Consider the following 21,742-nt stretch of genomic DNA (forward strand, 5'->3'; position numbering starts at 1 on the left):
TGTCAAACCATCCACACACATACTAAACAAATAAATCTACCATCAGCACACTCGTTTTGACAGATCATCAAAGGATTCTCACACCAACCACACATATACCAAACAAAGAATCTACCATCAGGACTCACTTTGGCAGATTATCCAAAGACTTGCACACTATCAAACCATCAACACACATATCAGACTAATAAAGTACCCAAAGCACACTCACTTTGACAGATCATCCAAAGACACACACTATCACACACTGTCACACAATCCACACATATACCAAACAAAGATATTACTATCAGGACACTCTCTCTGACAGATTATCAATGGATTTTCACATCATCCACACACATACCAAACAAAGAGATTACCATCAGGACACTCTCCTTGACAGATTATCAAAGGATTCTCACATCATCCACACACATGCCAAACAAAGAAATTACCATCAGACACTCTCTGACAGATTATCAAAGGATTTTCACATCATCCACATACAAACCAAACAAAGAAATTACCATCAGGACACTCTCTTTGACAGATTATCAAAGGATTCTCACATCATTCACACACATACCAAACAAAGAGATTACCATCAGGACACTCTCTTTGACAGATTATCAAAGGATTCTCACATCACATACCAAACAAAGAAATTACCATCAAGACACTCTCTGACAGATTATCAAAGGATTTTCACATCATCCACACAGATACCAAACAAAGAGATTACCATCAGGACACTCTCTTTGACAGATTATCAAAGGATTCTCACATCACATACCAAACAAAGAAATTACCATCAAGACACTCTCTGACAGATTATCAAAGGATTTTCACATCATCCACACAGATACTAAACAAAGAAATTACCATCAGGACACTCTGACAGATTATCAAAGGGTTTTCACACCACCCACACACATAACAAACATATAAATTACCATCAGGACACTCTCTTTGACAGATTATCAAAGGATTCTCACATCATCCACACATGTACCAAAAAAAAAAAATTACCATCAGCACACTCACTTTGACAAATCATCAAAGGACTAACACACTGTCACATCACCTATATACATACTAGACAAATTCCTATTCTTATTCTTGTTGCTTACAGTCCAGCCGACCATACAGGGCCATATCAGGACTGTCAAACCATACAAATTCTCAACCACATCAACACAAAACTGTCACATCTACAAAAAAAAACAAACATTAAGACAAACCCACAAAACACAGTTCATGACACAGTATCCCAACCATTTAGCTCCTGAGGGCAAATAAGACTAGGCCATGCTGAGGACACCAGTTATTCTGCTAAATTTACATAATAGACAAAGAAATTACCACCAGCACACTCACTTTGACAGATCATCGAAGGATTCAAACGCCGTCATGACTCCGATACGCTGACAGATGGGCGTGTCCTCCCAGTTCTCAGAGTCAGAGGAGTCTTTCTCCAGCGTGCCTGCCTGCATCTCACTGCTCTGGGGGTCAAACCGGGTCACCATCATCCTGAACAAACACACAGTGCATATCTTCATGCATTTATTGAATTGTATTGTATTGTATTGTATTGTATTAATCTTTTTTGTCACCAGATTTCTTTGTATGAAGTACAGGCTGCTCTCCCCAGGGAGAGCGCATTAACACTGAGAGCACAGCAGTGTTTTTTTTATATGTTTTCCTATCAAAGTGAGTTTTTCTACAGAATTTTGCCAGGGACAACCCTTTTGTTGCTGTGGGTTCTTTTTGTGTGCTAAGTGCGTGCTGCACACAGGACCTCGGTTCACCTTCTCATCCAAAGGACTAGCGTCCAGCCCACCACTCTAGAGGAGGTCATGTGGTGAAGTTACCATTTCTTTCTCTGATTCATTGCTAAACATGACTGATTAAGTTTAACCCTTTCGCTGCCAGGAAAATAAGATTTAAGTGAAATCTATTTGCCAGGGTTTTTTCACAAAAAACGGGTATAAATTTTCAAACAATTCTGTGCTCTTTGTTATTGGAGAAAGACCCATAAAAGTATACATTTTCTGAAAGGGAAATGAATAAAGAATACAAAACACATGATGTTTTCCCATTTTATGCATTTTAAGTGACATGCTGTTGTTTTGAAATCAGTGTTTTGTTTTTTGTCACATTTTCAACTTGTTCATTACAAACATTAGTCTGGTAATTTGCACAAAAATATCATTTTCTGGACAAATGGATATCTGCACACACAAAATCATACTAGAACAACCACAAGATAAAAAAACTGAAAAAGAAATAGATGCATTGTGACTTCTGCAAGTGATAATATGGATGTGAGGCCACGCCCCCTCAGTCTCCACCCTCCTCCTCTTCACCCCTCTCACACCGTCACTTCATCAGACCGCGTTGGCTGAGTGCCAAGAAAATAGCTCATACGGTGCCCTGCTAAAAATTCGTCTGCTAGAGTTGAACAGCCTGCATCACTCACTGATAGTTGTATCTTGGCCACTCTCTTGATTGCTCCCTTTATTTTCTATCAAATCGTCCTATAAATGTTCACCACTGTCTTCTCCTTCGAATTTATGCTCCAATTCTTTCTGAGCATTAGCTGAAGAAAGTAATCTTGGTTGATTTAGTTCGCCACGAGCGCATGTCTTGAGCACGGAGTCAGTCCGACATTTTGTTGAGCGAGCGAGGAGAGGAGCCAGGCAAAGACTGCGGCCAGTAACCCAACCAAAACGTTCAAATAAAGGACTGCCTTATGACGCAGATGGTGTTTCTAGCTATGAATAGAATCCAGAAAGATTCCCCAAGCTAAAGCTACCAGCATTTTTGTCAACGAACTGAATGCAAAGCAGGGAAAAGTCAGAATATTTCGATGACGAGTTATCTCGTCATGCAGGCAGCGAAGCATACATGCTTGCCATGACGAGTTATCTCGTCATGCAGGCAGCCTAGGGGTTAAGAATGAATGCAAAAAGAAAATTCTGTCCTAAAACTATGTTTAAATAATCATATTTAAGATGACCCACTGGTGCAGACTCCAGCAGAGGTCTGATTCCTGTCCTGTGCAAACTACTACTCTGCTCACTTAGACACAACTAGCAGCCTCCCATAGTAGAAGACCTCCCTTCAATTTATGTATGCAGCATCCTCTTTGATAGCAGTTTAGAAATATGGAATTGGAGTGTCCAACAATGAGAAGAAATGGTGAAGTTGGGAGGGTATCTGATGTATGTTTCTTGATCTGAAGCGCACGGTACAGACAGTATAAAGATGACTCAACCGATGAAGAATGACTACCAATTTTCATTTATTCGAAGCACATGATAACAGTAGGCACAGTGTACAATGGCTGGTGGTAAAATGGTTGAATATACTTATTCTTAAATCAAGGGTCCGAGCCTCATTTGGAAGCACTGCATTTTTTTGCCTCTGATGAGTGACATAATTCCTTCAGGCCCAATGGCGGCGGTTCTCTTTTGCCTTCCTTCTCTCTTTTCTATGGTGTTTTTCAAGCTGTTTGAAATCAAAATACAAGTAGTACTAAATTCTGAAACTTCTGCTGTCTTGTCATGCACCATGATTGTAATATGCTGGTGTTCAGTGTTGATCATACTGACAGTAACTTTATGAATGAATGTATGTGTGTGTGTGTGTGTGTGTGTGTGTGTGTGTGTATGTGTATGTGTATGTGTGAGTGTGTTTATGTCTGTGTGTCTCTGTGCATTTTGCATGTGTGTGTGTGCATGCATACACGTGCGTGCATGCGTGTAATGAGTGCATGCATGCCTGGGTATATGGATGCATGTTGATATATGCTCAATGACAGGATACCTGGATGGTCCCTGTGCATCACCTGTCTCACCTGTTGGGGTGGGAGCGTGGCAGAAAGAAGCGGAACTCCACCACTGGCTGTCCGTCATTCAGCGTGGAGTGCTGAAGGGAGTGCAGCTCATAGGCTATGTAAGCACGCCGGATGTACACCTGGAACATCACAAAAACAAAAATCTCTACATGTGTGAAAAAAAAAAAGAAGATAATATATATATTTAGCTGTATATATAGTTGTGCAGAGAGAAATCGAAACACTTTCACTGATGATTTTCACATGCATGCATAGCTCTGAACCAAAGGGACGAAAGACAAACCTTATACATACATGGAAACAGAGGGCTAGAAAAGCTATGGGGGGAAAGAGGGAAGAAGAAAGGGGGGAAGAAAGGCAGATTTTGAGGCTAGACTTTAAAGAGCTCAATGCAGGAATATGACAAGGTGAAAAAGGGAGATTGTTTCAATGTGTTAAGTCTAGACTTTAAAGAGCTGAATGCAGGGATCTGACAAGGAGGGAGATTGTTCAAATGTGTTAAGTCTAGACTTTAAAGAGCTGAATGCAGGAATTTGACAAGACAAAGAGGGAGATTCTTCCAATGTGTTAAGTCTAGACTTTAAAGAGCTGAATGCAGGGATCTGACAAGGTGAAAGAGGGAGATTGTTTCAATGTGTTAAGTCTAGACTTTAAAGAGCTGAATGCAGGGATTTGACAAAACAAACGAGAGAATCTGTTCCAAGTGTAAGGTCCAGAGACAGTGAAAGAGCAGCAACTGATTGTGGAGTGTTTTAAACACAATGGGTCTGAAGCTGATCGTAGAGAGTGAGATGGGGTGCAGAAGTGAGGGCAGACACAATGATAGGATGGGCAGATTTATCCATGCATTGTTGAAAGAGGGTGCTGATCTTGTATTTTATTCTGTGTGAGACTCAACAGAAAAATAAATCATTACTAAAGTGTGCATGTATATGTAAAAAAATATATAGGTCAGTGGGTGAGTGCATTATATACATTTATTCTATTGCTTTGCATTGAATGGTATGGTGATGGAGGGTGGAACAGGGAAGGGGATGAGCAGAAAGCAGGGAGGCTGGTTGTAGTGACAAATGTGTTTTCATTCATTGTGTTTTTTCCCCCTTTTTGTTTGCTTGTGTGTGTGTGTGTGTGTGTGTGTGTGTGTGTGTGTGTGTGTGTGTGTGTGTACATGTGTGTGTGTGTGTGTGTGTGCGTGTGTGTGTGTGTGTGTGTGTGTGTACGTGTGTGTGTGTGTGTGCATGCGTATGTGTATATGAGTGTCTGTGAGTATGCCTGCACTAGTAATGAGAGTAAATTTTGGGAGAGCAATCAATGCTTAGTATTAAGTGCTTAGCATTCAAAATGGTAAACACACAGACAAACAAACAAAAAAAAAAAACAAAAAAAAAATCACATCATATCACCATCCCACTCACCTCCAGGGCAGCCACTTTCACCAAGTCGTTGGAATGGAAAAAGAACTCTTGAAGAACATCATAAATGGCTGTCTCAGAGTTGATCAGTTTCTGTGAAAATATAAAGCATCTGGGGACTTTGAAACAGAACAGACATACCAGCAAAGGATAATAGAGAAAAAAGGGGGATGAGGAAGAAGATACACAGACAAGAGAACTGAAAGAAAAAGAAAAAGATGTCAGATAAGCACATATCAGGGGCATGCACACTCGCATGGACACATAAACACATTCGTCTGATATCAGATCAAGTCAAAAGAGAAAAGATACTCAATGAAAGTACTGATGCTAATACAACTACAACAGATGCGCACATGAACACACTCACACAAACACTCAAACACACACACACACACACACACACACACACACACACACACATCCACACCCACACACAAACTCAAATAAACACACTCATACACACATCCAAACACAAAAACACACATTACACATACACAGACACAGAAACACACACACACACACACAAACATACACACACACTCTCTCTCTCTCTTTGTCTCTGTCTCTCACACACAGACACACAGACACACACACACACACACACACACACACACACACACACACACTACACTTACCTACTCTCATTACTTAACATTACACACCATCCCAAAACTTTGTCCTCCGCTAACCAAACACCAACAACCAAACAATAAATAACAAGCACTCCAAGTCATCAAACACAAAACGCTAATTCACCTGTAAGTTTTCAGGGCTGAAGTCATGGCCATACATACTGATAGAGGACAGGAAGATGTGCTCCATCTGATTGTATCGGTTTTCATAGGGCGGCTGGTGGGCAGCTATCAGTACCTGTTGGGGGAACAGAAACAAAGGAGTTTTACCTCTTCTTCGTTCATGGGATTCAACTCCCACATTCACTCGTATGTATATGAGTGGGCTTTTCCGTGTATGACCATTTTTATCCCACCATATAGGCAGCCATACTCCGTTTTCAGGGGTGTGCATGATGGGTATGTTCTTGTTTCCATAACCCACCGAACACTGACATAGATTACAGGATCTTTAATGTGCGTACTTGATCTTCTGCTTGTGTACACACATGATAGGGGTTCAGACACAAGGTGGTCTGCACATATGTTGACCTGTGAGATCGGAAAAATCTCCATCCTTTACCCACCAGGCGCTGTTACCGAGATTCAAACCCTGGACCCTAAGACTGCAAGTCTGACGCTTTAACCACTCAGCCATTGAGCCCATCATTTTCCACTAAAAACAACCTTCATCTAAACTGTGGAGTGTTGGCCTAGAGGTAAGATGTCCGCCTACGAAATGAGAGAATCTGAGTGCACTGGTTCAATCCCAACATGTGCTAGTATTTTCTCCCCTTCCCACTGACCTTGCGTGGTGGTCTGAGTGCTAGCAATATGGTTGAGACGATAAACCAGGGTCCCATGTGAAGCATGCTTATGGTGCACATAAAAGAACCCAAGACAACAAAAAAGGTTGTCCCTGTCAAAATTCTGTAGAAAAATACATTTTGACATCAAAATATTTACAATTGCAGGCAGAAAAAAGAAGGGAAAAAGGGTGGTGCTGTCTGTGTAGCAATGTGCTCCCCCTGAGGAGAGCAACCCGGATTTCACACAGAAAAATGTGCTGTGACAAAAGAGTAGATACAATATTTTTACCATGACCCAGTGGTACAGACTCTCACAGGAGTCTGTTTCCTGTGCTGTGCAGAAACATTGTTCCACTCATGCAGAGAAACTGAAAGAATCTCTGACTAGTAACCTCCCTTGATTTAGTGCATTACCCCCCTTCAGCGTACATTTGCAGCACCCTCTTTTACGACAGCCATCTTCTCTTCCGGCAACCTGTGCACCAAGCAGCTAAGCATTTTTGTATTTCCTATCATTAAACTGTTTGATCTGTTATTGTTGCATGACTTCCTATCATTCCATTGTTCGATCCTCTATTGTTGCATCATATCTTTTCTATCGTTGAATTATTTGGTCCTCTGTTGCGATATTATTTCTTCTCTATCAATCAACTGTCAATCCTCTACTTTTTGCATTATTTCTTCTCTATCATTCAATTGTTTGATCCTCTATTGTTGCAACATTTCCTCTCTATTATTCAATCTTTTTATCTTCTATTTTTGCATCATTTCCTCTCAACTATTCAATTGTTTGATCCTCTGTTATTGCATTATTTCCTCTCGATTCAATTTTTCAATCCTCTTACTGTTGCCTTCCAAAAAGTTCACAGGACTTCTTCTTCTGCGTTCACTCGTATGCACACGAGTGAGCTTTTACGTGTATGACCATTTTTACCCCGCCATGTAGGCAGCCATACTCCGTTTTCAGGGGTGTGCATGCTGTGTATGTTCTTGTTTCCATAACCCACCGAACGCTGACATGGATTACAGGATCTTTAATGTGCGTATTTGATCTTCTGCTTGCATATACACACGAAGGGGGTTCAGGCACTAGCAGGTCTGCACATATGTTGACCTGGGAGATCGTAAAAATCTCCACCCTTTACCCACCAGGCGCCATCACCGTGATTCGAAGCCGGGACCCTCAGACTGAAAGTCTAACGCTTTAACCACTCGGCTATTGCGCCCATCGTTCACAGGACTATCTCCTTGGTTTGGGCGATCAAGCTGAAATTAAGCCATGATCCCAATCATTTAGCAGACACATTGTCCCCGGCAACTTTGGCACCTCCATCACCTTTTTCTCAATTCCCAACTTTTCTTCCCCTCTTTCCCCCCATCAACACCTATTCGCCTCTACAGACTTACACCGGGTGCCACAAACAACTTGAGATTCACTGATTTTGTTTCATTTCTTGTTTGTTTTTCTATGATGCTTTGTTCATAAACTTTTATGTTTCTTTGCTGGGAGTGGGTGCAATAATATTCACTGCTTTGCGTTGTTTTATTCTCTGGTCTGTTTACAGCTTCTTTATGCATGTATTCATCATTTATTTATTTGTTTGTTTCTGTTTTAACAACATTTATTGATTTAGCGACTTCTTTATCTTCATTTATCATTATCCATTCATTTATGACAACTTTTTGTTCAATATTCACCAAAAGCAGTAAATTCATAAACATGGCCTGAAAAAAAAAAATCATTACTTTGGCATGTTATTTTTCTGTAATTCTCTCCAGTCTGTCACGGATAAGATTTCTGTTACATATAAAAATGGAACACATACCCAGGCTCATACCTTCCACTACCAATTCTGATCAAGGACAATAACAAAATCATTTTCATCTTCCTTTCTTGCACATTTATTCTTCCGGAACCCCTTTCCCACAACAAATATAATCACAAACACATTCTTACCACCGGCCTAACACTCTCTCATTCAGTTCAATTCCTAAACTACTTCAAAAATTCAACATCACTTTAGGTCTAGACATAACACTAAAAGACGAGCTCAGATGAAGAACCAAAACTTACATTTTGCATCCTGAGGAGGGAGCCAGCTAAACAAAATAACACAAGGAGGGTCGCTGGTACTCAATAGTCTGGCACTTCAAATTTTAGACACATTCATCCTACTTTCATCCTGCAGCATTCTCTCTACAAATTTCATGCTTGCATCTCTCTCTCTCAAACCAAAAAATGAGGTCGAACCGTTGACTCCTCATCCCAACTTCCAACTCTCCAGTCCGACCAATCAGAAGGGAGCACACAAAAATCATGCGTTTCGCTCCTTGGCACAATCTTCTAATTTCTTCATGTTTTGTAGCTACTCAACAGTGACAAAACTGCAGCCTGATACCTACTTGTCTGGCTTTGAGTGCAACTTTTGAGTTTTCAGTCTTGTTGAGCTGAGTCAGCTCTCTGAGCACTGAGGCCAGCTCATCAGTGAGTCCAGGCTCCTTGCCACACAGGTGGTCCTGAAAGGGGGGAAAAGCACTGAATTATTCATATCAGTGACCTTTAACTCAGCACTGAATTATTGCAAGTCATGAAATTTTAATCAATGTTAAAATTACCAAAGATGAGAAAATGGAATTGACAAGCCTAAAATAAGAGAAGCAGTATATGAAATTTGGAGTTAGCAATTTATTATCATAACATATTCAGCTGTAAAATATTGTTTACAACAAATCTATATGTAATAGACAGGTTTCTTTTTTTACAGTTCAAACTTTTAGTCTTGCTTTCTTTTAAAACTATACTTTTTAAAAATCTTGTCAGTGATTTAATCAAGTGATAACTTGGTGCGATAGTGTTGTGTACAACCGTGTGAGAAAGTAGGAGGTTCACATGTACATGCATGTGTGCATGTGCACCAGCAAGTGTACTGTATGTTTGCATGCTGAGATAGGGGAAGGGGGAGGGAACATTCAGGTACATCTCCATGCTTGTATTTTGTGTTTTTATGTGCCTGAAAGGAAATCTTCCTTATTTTATGAGGACACAGTAAAGTCTTAAGTATGAAGCCTAATCTTTTGGTGATGTTATGATAAAACAAACAAAAGAATAATAACCAGCAATGCCTTATTTCAAATATACACATTACTTTTGCTTCTTAACTGTATACTGTAACTGGGTAAGTTCATATGACGTCAAACAACTGTTAACATAAACAGAATAATTGCTAAATAAATGTATGCTGACAGAAGAAACCGGTAAAACAATGCACACATACATAACATGGTTGCTCTGGAGATACAAGTGTGAAAGCAAATGCAACATGCATGTCTGTATATGTGTGAAGTTACAAGTGCATGCATAGAGGCAATTTATATCTGTGGTCATTAGCTTCCTGTGTGTGTACATGCATGTCTGCTAGTGTTCATTACACCACAAACTAAATACAATTTTCCCAACACAGCAAACTCAGTAAAGTTAGACTGAAATCACAGAAATTCATAAACTCAAACAAAAGTTGAATCATAGCCTTGTCATTCAGTCCCCAAACCAAAACAGAACCCCATAGCAGCAGCTTTATCAATCTCATCCATCATATAACAATGAGAAAAAACAGGAGGTGAAAGCATGAAAAACAAAATGGAAGACAGACTAAAATATTAAGTTTCTCTGCAGCACAATTAAACAGGTTTAAAACCCTGCATTACAGATGCAACACCGAATGATTTCTTTGGTTTCGAAAATCTCCACCACTACTAAATTTTTCAAATCTAATCTTAAAACATATATGTTCAAACAAAATTTTAAAAGTATATATCTTTCTCTCCCCCCATCCCCCTCAAGATTGTTTGTGTGAGTGTGCAAGTGTGGATAGAACTGGGGTGGGATGGGACAGGTGTGAGTCATGAGTGATATTACAGTGTTTAGAAGATAGTATTTTTAGTGAGTTTGTTCTTGATATCTTTTATTATACTCCTGTGTCTTATTCATACCAAATGCTGGATGCACTCAGAGTCATTGGGTAAGCGCTATGTAAATCGACATCACTGTGATTATCATTATAAAACTAAACCAAAAAACTGAATCAAAATACACAACATATAAACCACACAACACGATAAAAACAGCACACACCAGGTATTTAGACAATGGCACAGGTACATGGACAATAATCAAAATACACAGCACATAAACCCCTCAACATGATAGAAGACAACAAACACCAGGTATTTAGATAGACAATGCTACAAGTACATGGACAATAATCAAAATACACAGCACATAAACCCCTCAACATGATAGAAGACAACAAACACCACGTATTTAGATAGACAATGCTACAAGTACATGGACAATAATCAAAATACACAGCATATAAACCCCACAACATGATAAAAACAGCAAATACCATGCATTTTGACAGACAAAGGTACAGGTGCACGGACAAAGACGTACGATGAGCATGATGACCAGGGAGTTTTTCTGGTGCACAGCCAGGTGGGAGAAGATAGTCTTCATCACCACCGGCATGTTCTCCTTGTTCTGGTCCATCAGCTGCTGTACACACTTGTCGTAGGAGGCTGGAAACACAGCGCTGTGTTGTTCACACCATGTAACACTGGCCTGTGCTTTACTACACTATATATAGCTTAAACAGGTGCAATAGCCGAGCGGTTGAAGCGTTGGACTTTCAATCTGAGGGTACCGGTTTCGAATCTCGGTAATGGCACCTGGTGGGTAATGGGTGAGATTTATTTTCTGATCTCCCAGGTCAACTTAAGTGCAGAACTGCTAGTGCCTGAACCCCCTTCATATGTATATGCATACAGAAGATCAAATATGTACGTTAATGATCCTGTAATCCATGTCAGCGTTCAGTGGGTTATGGAAACAAGAACTTACCCAGCATGCAAACCCCTGAAAATGGAGTATTACTGCCTACATGGCGGGGTATATGAACAAAATGGTCATACAAGTGAAATGTTACATGTCTGTGTGAGTATAAGTGTGAGTGACTGGGATGTGACTGAATGACACAGGAAACGATTGGTGGGCGCCCAGTGGCAGCCGTCAGTCAGCTCTACTCGGGTAGGCAGCCTGTTGTGCAGATAGTTCCATGTTTGTAAAGCACTTGGAGCTTGGTCTTAGACCGAGGATAGATGCTAAAAAGTATCCATATCATCATTATAGGTAAAAATACTATCTCTTATCATAATTTTCTTCCTGCATAATCCTTTGTTTTTTTCATTAAATCTGTTATGAAACTTCTTGTTCTGTGCTTTACTTTATTACATATGGTATAATAGACAAAAATACAATCTATCACAATAACTTTCTCTTCACAAAGTCCTTTTTTTCTGACATGTGTCATAAATTTAACTGGTGTGTACTTTACTTCATTACTTATGGCATAATTACAAAATTACAATCTACCACAATAATTTTCTCTTCACAAAGTCCTTTTTTTCCTGACATGTGTCATAAATCTGACTGGTGTGTGCTTTACTTCATTACATTTTTAGAAGGTTTTTCAAATTTTTCCTCACTCCACCTTAGTGTGAATGGTTGCCTGAATTCAGTTGAGGGAAGGTTAAAACAGCAGAGGAAGATGAAATGGGCACCTTCCAACGTCAAGCCATAGACAAAGTGGATATGAATTAGCTACCCTGATAGCCATAAAAGGCTACAGAAGGAGAGGAATGGGCCAACCTTCCAATGCCAAGCCACAGACACAGTGGATATGAATTCATTACCATGATAGCCGTAAAAGGTTGTGGTACTTTTAACTTTTTTTAAATATAACTATCTTTGTCTCACCATGCTGATATCAGCCGTCAAAGGCTATGGGACTTTTAACTCACTCCAGAGGATGGAACGCTATAGCCTTCCTGACGTAAGGTAGCATTCCAGACAACAGAACGCTACAGCAGTTTACAATTTAAAATTTGTCCACGTTTTCCTCATGGGGTAGGATAAAATTGCAGCTACACCGGGCATTGCGAACGCGTCAAGGGTCGAATGGAAAGTTTCTTTGTAAGGTTTCCATGACAATACACTCGCTGGCCAGCCGTTGACCTTGGTACCCCACATGACAAGCTAATCTGCATACGTATCGAAAATGGCGTCGCAGGCAATTCAAGTAGAAATTTTTGGAGCAAACTCAATCACGACAGCAGCTTTTTACATCGACGAGGATGATGAAGACATTGAATAAAGTATCTGCAGTGAAGAAAGCTACCAGTAAAAAGGTACTGACAGTGACTCAGCTTCTGAGGGCTGTGAAGAGAGGGAGGGGGGTGGGCATACACACAATGTTAGAAGAGAGGTCAGTGGGTCAAGTACAGGGAGTTTCATTCAGTTACTTTGTGTTTTGTATTTTTGTGATTTTTTTCCTAACCCAAACAAATGGGTCGTCTGCAGGGGAAAGCAAGGGAGAAAACTATTCATCCGGAGTGAGTTAACCTTTTTTTTTTAATCATCTTTGTCTCACCATGCTGATATCAGCTGTAAAGGCTAAGGAACCTTTAACTCTTTTTTTTATATAATTATTGATATCTCACCATGCTGAAACTGAAGCTCAACGTGCAGGTACTGTCGCAGCAGGTCCTGCACCACCAGCTTCATGTGTCCCCGGATCCCCCCGCGGTATCGCTGCACCAGCTGAACAATGCCCTGGGTCGCCAGGAAAAACCCGTCTCTCTCCGTACGTTTCTGCAACGTTGCTGCGTAGTTGTCGATCACGCTGGCAATCTGAAAACATTTATTGAACGGCAATTATTATAAAATATAAAAAAAAGATTGAAAAGAAACTGTAATATGAATATCAATACACTAAGGCTGTACTTTAAGAGTGATTCAAGAGTAAACTGAGAACAACAACAGGAAAAAAGAAAAGCATTCAGATTCAACGTTTGATAAAGGAAATCTCTGATAAACAAACATGATTTTATCTTTTAAATGTTCAGCATTGCAGATTCTGTGGGCAATACTCTAAGCATAACATTCTGCATGACATGCACACACACACACACACACACATGTACATGCGCACACAAACACACACACACATACATGCACATGCACATGCACACATCTACAACCACCCCCACACACACACGCACACACACACTCCTATAACCACCCCCAGCCCCCTCCCCCCCCACCCCACACACACATACCTGCTGGCTAGGGAACTGGCAGAGAACAGAGGTGATGTTGGACGAGTAGGATGACATCAGTTTCCTGATGGACCTTTCCACCTGTTGCGGAACTCGCCCACGACACTGTGATATCAGCTCCTGCAAACAGCACAGGTACCTTATACAAGATACAAAAACAATTCATCATGAGATCAGAAAAAGATTATGCTGCTGTTTTGTGGTACATGTATAGTGACAGGGATTATTTGTTAAGGTGCTGTATGGTGAAAGAGAAAAAAAAAACAGAAAAAAAAATTATCATGAGATACATGTATACTTTATTATCTCAAAAAACAAATTGTTGAAATGTTTGCTGATAAAAAAAAGGTGACATTATAAACAATAAGCGAATGAATAAATAAACAGGTATGATAAATATGTAAGTCAGGTATTATGGTACTCTTGTTGGAATTCTTTACATGAGAAATTTTTAAAATCAGTACGAAGGCACATACATGTTTTTGCATTAAAAAAAAACAACAACTACCCATTAAGACATGTCTTTATCTTCTTGTATGATGATGATCATCATCATATTATCATTGTCATCTTTTTTTTTTTTTACAATAATAATGATGATATAACAATAATAATATAATAATGACAATGATAATAACTATAATAGATATAATAACAATAAAGATGATTATTACTAATAACAGTTATTACTAATGATGTAAACTGAATATCATGTCGCTGTGTGTTTCACAAGAAATGGAGAATTATAATAATGAAAGCAAAAAAGAATGACACAGAACACACAGACACAGACACAGACACAGACACACACAGAGACCAGAAAAGCAGACAGTCACAGGCACAAACACAGGCAGAGACACATACACACACACAAAACTCCCCCCCACCCCGCCTCCCCTACATTCCCTCGCCCCCCCAACTCCCACCCCGCCTCCCCCACACACACACACAACCCACTTCACACCCCTCCCTAATCCCCCACCCACCCCCCACTCACACACACACACACACACATACAACCCATGTCACCACAACCACCACAGCACACTGCCCCCCCTCCCCCACACACCCACCTGCAGTTCCAGCAGGGGCAGACTGGGGTCCTTCAGACAGGTCATCAGTTTCTGGACGCTGGCCGAGGCCTTGGCGGAGAAGAACGGTTCGGGGAGGATGTAGCCGCTCATGATGTTGTCCAGCTCCGCCCGGGCGTGCTGGAACATCTGGTGGAGTCGCTCCCCATGGGTCATGGGGTTCTGTGTGGGAGGCAGGCGATCCTGATACTCTTTGGCCTGACACAGAGAGAAATCATGCTCTTTGCGTTAAATGTGGTTATCATTTACAGCTGTTGTTGTTGTTTTTGTTTTAAGTAAGATCTTGGTATTCTTTGGCCTGAAAAAGAAAAAAAATTACAGAATGATCTTTATCTTAAATGTGGATGCCACTTACAGTTCTTTGGTGTGTGTGTTTTTTTTATGCCACTTACAGTTGTTTTTATACTAAGATCCATTCCTTTGTATATCCACGTTGTACCCAGTTTGTTCCTGATAACACTTACAGTTGTTCATACTCTAAGATTCATTCATTGGCACATGCAAGTTATACTCAATTTGTACCAGATGCCAATTACAGTTGTTTAAAATTTATGACAGGTACATTTGTACATCCCAATTCTACCCAATTTGTACAGAATGCCACTTAAAGTAAAGTTCTTTTTAAAACGCATTCATTTGTACATCCATGTTGTATCCACTTTGAACATACAATATTTGATATTGTCACCATTCTCAATAATGATATATGAAAAATAATAACTAGAACTTTTAAATGTAGATGCCACTAACATATGCAGTTACTGTTGTTGTTTTTTCTAGGATTCATTCATATGTACATCCAAGTTGTACAATAAATATTTGATATGGCTGCCATTTTAAATAATAATAATAATAATAAGAGAGAGAGAGAGAAAGAGATCACAAAAATATACCTGAAACTTGGTGAAAAGACTAGGGTGATAATTTGAAATGAACAACTTACTAACTGCTCTTCTTAACTCATTGGGCCCTGCCTCAAGCAATGCTAGAGCTACTACTGTTGCCTACTACTGCTATTAATACTAGTGCTACTGCCACTACATATAACTGCAACTTAATACTACTGCTGCTGCAGCTGTTGGTGCAACTTACCACTGCTACTGCTACAGCTGCTGCTGCTACTACATACTAGTTAATACAGCTGCTCCCCATTACTGCTACTGCTACTGCTACCCACAACTACTGCTACTATCTACAACAAGTGCTACCAACTACAACTGCTGCTGCTAAGATGTGAGATTCTTCTTCATTCGTGAGCTTGTATATATTCACTCGTATGTGCATTTGTGTGTACACGTGTATGACCCCGAAATGTAGGGAGCCATACTCCGTTTTTTGGGGTGTGCATGCTGGGTATGTTCTTGTTTCCATAACCCACCAAACGCTGACATGGATCACAGGATCTTTAACATGCATATTTGATCTTCTGCTTGCGTATACACACGAGGGGGGTTCAGGCACAATGTGATGTAAGAGACTGACCTGCTGTACCCGTGTGGGGTCATCCAGCTGCAGGGTGGCCACAATGCTACCTGCGTCCAGCACTGCTCCTGGCCGCTTGCGGAAGTGAATGCTGCACACACACACACACACACACACACAAACACACACACACACACACATCAGTATCACTGACATGGTTCTTCTCTTTAGGTTTAACATGTAGAAAATGAAAAATTAGAGGGGGTTATACATGATGTGTAGACGACTTTAGCTGACAAGATAGTGCACCACCATAGGCGACTGGTTGACATCAAGGGTCATGTTAACAGGACCATTTTTCATACTGTAACATACTGTAACAATGCTTGACAGCTATAGCCAGTTTCCCCACCAGTAGAACGATAAACCTTTGGTCCCTGACCCAGTTTGAAATGAACAAGTCCATTGTGTTATTTTGACATGAACTTAAGCCCGTGACTCAGAGCATCCTATCTAATTGTTTGGTGCTGGGGAGTGTTTTCACACAGAAACTTGGTGGTGAAAGAGTTAAGCATACCATGATGATGGTGGGGTTCGATATCTAACATGTCACTTGAACAGTATAGATATGGGTTCTAAAATTTGCCTGAATTTACGTTTCAAGAAAGAACAGCTCAAGAAAGATACAGTTTACATTTGTTTTTGCCAATTTTTTTGTATGTCTGTCTGATACTTTGTATGTCTATTTGATATCTGAAAACAAGTTAAGAAAAACAGTAAACAGAAGCACCCTTCTTCCGAATTATGCTAAAAGAAAAAAAACCACATTCTGACTTATGAACAGATATGTGAAAAAGACAACATTCCAATACTGACTTAAGAGAAAAGTACAATTCTAACTTACACACAAAGTACAATTCTGTCTCATACAAACAGAGCACTGCCTTTCCATTACTGACCATCCATCCTCTGAAACCCGCAGTTCCATCACCATCTTCATCACTTCAATTTCTGCGTACACGTCCCCTGCACTGACATGTCCCCCATCCGTCACAGTGAAGTTCAACAGCTTGCCTGCTGACGGTGACCTGAAACATCAAAAGGTTAACTCACTTAGTACTGCCAGTTAGTTCCCCTGACTTTCCCCACAGTCGATCCATTTGTATGGATAAGAAATAAAATCACCAAAAAACAAATGTTAGATATATTTATGAACTGAAAACTTCCAAACTGATCTGTAACATAAGTTAGTTGGGGACAAAATATAAAACTTCCTCCCTTCTTATGGTATCATACAGTGAGATGATGAAAGTATCCATATTTCTAGTTTGAAATTTGCACACACTGATGACTTGTGAATGAATCCAGGAAAGCACAAAGAGTTTGAAACAGATTAAATTCAGAATGTCATATAGCTACGATAGGGCCTCTTCATCTAATCCTGTTGTCTGCCTTGTGACTGAGATGAAACTGGGTCAGATGTCATTGCTGACACGCACTGTTCACATGAACCAGTCACCGCAAAAATACTTCTCCTGCTCGTGAGCAAAGCAACACATACTGCATTTACTGGTCGCAGTGGAGAGTGGAAAGGTCAGTTAAGATATTTTTAGCTTATAACGTCATAACGCCAAAAATTCAAAACTATCTAAGGCCCCGATCGAGGCCTTTCATCCGGAGTGAGTTAAAGTTATGGTTAAAAATCCCATAGCATTTTATGGCAATCAGGAAGTGAATTCGTACCTACTGTGTCTAGGGCTCGGCATTGGAAGGTGGGGCCTTATCCTTTCCTTTGATCTATGTGATTTTTTTTTTTTTTTTATATAATTGTCAGATTAAAGGTGTGTAATATCAGCATTTGATTTTAGAGATAATATAATGGAGATACTACAAAACTGATTCTCTTTATATATCTTGTTTATACATGCATGCGAACTGAAGACGCTATTTTACTTCTAAATCAAGTTGACTGTGAACTAAAATCTAAATTTCTTTCAAGACAAAAAATTAATAAAAATTCTAAGAGAATCCAACAAAGGACAGTGAGAACACACACAAACACACAGACACAGACACACACACACACACACACACACACACACACAACAGACTATGATCCTATGCCAGCATAACAAAGAAAACAGGGTCCAAACCTGAGGATGGTGGGGTCGTTCTCTTTCTGCATGGTGCAGGTCTGGTTGTCAATGGTGATGCGGTAGTTGCTGATCTGCTCCTTGATGTAGGTGGTGTAACTCATCCCGTCCACTGACACCAACAGTCCTCCGTCACTCAGTCTGTCATCACAAGGTCAGGCACTAATGATAATAATGATAATCATCATCATCATCATCAGACAACTACCCTACTGCACACCAAACTCCATGGCTCCAGACAGGACTTGGAAAGGACGACGTCATTCATCAGACATGCTCGACTACTGACACTGTGAAGAGGCAAACAAGAAGAAAGCAACACTTTAACCAGTTAATTGTTGTGCCTGTCACTTTTGCTTTCATAATTCCTTATTTCCAGTTCCACCATCACAGTCAGCAGATCAACAAAAGAAGCAAAGTGTTAACAAGAAACTCACACAGCAAATGATTTCACACAGACCTACGATATTTCACTTCACTTGTCACTTTGTCTGGATGACCAATGGGGCAGCACAGACAACCTGTCTACAACCTTCCTCCATCCTTCTCTGTTTTCTGCTTCCCTTAGGGCCTCACTCAGACTCAGACCTGTCCATTCTGGGATGTTGTCTTCCCATCTCTTTTTCTGTCTGCCTCTCCTTCTGCCTACAAGACACAAGAGGGTAAATCAGGGAACTGTGCTTGAAACTGTTTCAGACTGACCCATTCCTGTCTGTGTATGTTCTACTGACCTGTGAGCATCAATGTCCACTGTAGAGTTGTTCATGCACAGCATGTAACCAGTCTGTCCAGTCTTCACCACCTGAACAGCAAAATACTCACTTTACCATGCAGTGTCTTTCTTTGGGGGGAGGGGGCAAGGAGGCAGATTTTGGGACATTTTCTACATTTTGATGATGATGATTGATGATGGGGGTGATGAAGATGCTGCTAGGGGGTCAGTTAGGTTGGGCACTGATTGACAAGGCTGTACTCCCACAATATATCCTGGTGTCAACCAGGCTGAGACATACAGACACCTGTGGTGTTGGTGAGGAAATTTGAGCAACATTCACAAAGATGCATCCATGAAATGATGACTCTTGACTGTGTGCTTCCAGTCTTCCCATGGCACACTCAACTCTTGGTAGTGGCTGGCTATGGAATGTCTTTTTGTCTTCTCCCAGTGACATGTGCTGATAACCACATCTGTGTGTTGTGTGAAGTATGTGCAACAATTTCTCTCCAGTTAATATTCTGTGTTTGGTTTCTTCATTTCCTTCTTGTGATGATACTGATGATGATGATATGACAACAGTAACAGTTTTAATGATTATGTTAGTGATGATGATGATATGACAACAGTAACAGTTTTAATGATTATGTTAGTGATGATGATGATATGTCAACAGTAACAGTTTTAATGATTATGTTAGTGATGACAATGATAACCAGCTATGATGATGAATAAAAAGATGATGAAGATGATGACGATGATGATGATAATAATCACAACAACAATGACAATAATGAACAAATTTGACTTCTCTTCATCCACGATTCAAGACATTTGGTAAAGTTTGGAGAAGTCCACTGCTTTAGCAATTCTTAATCAAGAAATGACGTCCATTACGAAATTTGTACCTGCTTCACAAATTAACATGGTTTATAAGTCTGCCGGCATCCATTTCCACTGTCTTTTTCTTCCCAATAATGGCTATAAAATGAGTTCCAGTGACTGCTACCAGAAACCACTTCATGAAAAATTACCTGCAGTGTGTACTTGATCCCTTCATAGATCAGCTGGATGTCTGCCACATTCTTCAAGGAGTAGGAAGGCAAGATCTGACCCCTAGAAAAAAAAACCCAACAAACAAACAAATTTTATGAACATACATACAGACATGGCATGATGATAAAATACAGTCTCAGAATAATGATAATGATAAAGAAAATAACAAAATCAAACAAACACACAAAAACAAAACATTTGACATACATACATACAGGCATAGCATAATAATAAAATAGAGTCTCAGTATAACAATGATGATAAATAATAAGTTGTATGTACTGTATTCAAATTAATACAATAGTTAGTGAAACAGGAATGCAATCCATAAGTACTGCAAAATGACAATTATTCAAATCAAGATAAAAATTTTAATAAACAACTAAAAAAACAAAGTATGAATTAACTCACACCCTAAACAGGTTGTTTGATAACTGCTTTGTGATGAATTAAGATGAGAAGTTTCATTCACATGCCCAAGGTCAACTAGTTTTTGGTGAAGAACTCAAGTTGTTTACAACAACAATGTAGTAAACGCAACTGTCTCTTCCTTGTCTCTAGTTTTTCAACCTTGGTATTTACATGTTTTCATATATTATGCATGCATGTAAATGACTGGTGTGTAAGCGCTTTGATTTGTCTCTGCACAAGATTCAGCACTAATATAAATATCAATTATTATCATTGATTATTATCAAATTACTAGATAAACTGCAACCAACAGTCAAAGAACATGAAAAAAAGAAACAAGTAAAATGTAACAAAAAATAATGTTTACATATATTTCTTCCAATATTGTTTCTTTCTTTTCCCTTCCCTTGATATATCTTATGCACATCTGCCTCAATCACAATTTTGTTGTAGTTGTACACATTCAAGAATGAATGATGATGACCCTATTTTGAAAAACAACAAGAAACAAACAAACAAACAAAAAAGAAAGAAAAAACACAAAAACCCTTCCTGCAGGAAGTGGAAAAAAAAGTAGAACTAACAAAAACAATAAGAAAGAAATTTCAATGACACAGGCCTACTTCCCAACTAGAAATAAATGAATAAGCAGCGCAACACCTTTCCAGTGAGGTGGTGAAGTCGGAGAAGCAGGTGAAGATCTGGTCTTCAGAAATGTGCAGGGCCCCACACATGATAGGCCAGCATGGTGTCTGGCCGCTTGGCCTTCACCTTCTCAGCGATCAGGCGGTCCAGCCAGCCCGTTGTGATGGTGTTGGTCTGGTACTCCTCTGTCTCCAGCAGCTTGATCAGGTACTCCACCGTCGTCCCAAAGTCACTCCGGATGGACAGCTCTTTCAAGGCCACCACTAGGTTTCTTGGGGCCAATTGAAAGGGAGGAGACAAACTTTGACAATTTTCTGCGGAGTATTGCCTTGACTGACTCTATTTCATCATTTTCTGTAAACTTTTTTGTCAGACAAAGAATTCAACATATTTTATT

The 21,742-nt window shown here is 39.9% G+C and overlaps 1 protein-coding gene across 1 annotated transcript in view; it reads right to left on the reverse strand.

Annotated features, from left to right (window-relative positions):
* The window catches only part of LOC143282860 (acetyl-CoA carboxylase-like), an 80,072-nt gene that overhangs the window by 37,628 nt on the left and 20,702 nt on the right, over window positions 1-21,742 (reverse strand). Inside the window, 16 exon segments of the mRNA XM_076588715.1 lie at window positions 1,360-1,512; window positions 3,842-3,960; window positions 5,257-5,346; window positions 6,013-6,126; window positions 9,080-9,193; window positions 11,130-11,254; window positions 13,235-13,424; window positions 13,853-13,972; window positions 14,926-15,141; window positions 16,426-16,516; window positions 17,325-17,453; window positions 18,519-18,659; window positions 19,250-19,320; window positions 20,268-20,349; window positions 21,361-21,437; window positions 21,439-21,616. Coding sequence (XP_076444830.1) covers window positions 1,360-1,512; window positions 3,842-3,960; window positions 5,257-5,346; window positions 6,013-6,126; window positions 9,080-9,193; window positions 11,130-11,254; window positions 13,235-13,424; window positions 13,853-13,972; window positions 14,926-15,141; window positions 16,426-16,516; window positions 17,325-17,453; window positions 18,519-18,659; window positions 19,250-19,320; window positions 20,268-20,349; window positions 21,361-21,437; window positions 21,439-21,616 — 2,010 coding nt within the window.

The sequence above is a fragment of the Babylonia areolata genome, chromosome 6 (assembly GCF_041734735.1).
Source record: "Babylonia areolata isolate BAREFJ2019XMU chromosome 6, ASM4173473v1, whole genome shotgun sequence".
Taxonomy (NCBI): Eukaryota; Metazoa; Mollusca; class Gastropoda; order Neogastropoda; family Buccinidae; genus Babylonia; species Babylonia areolata.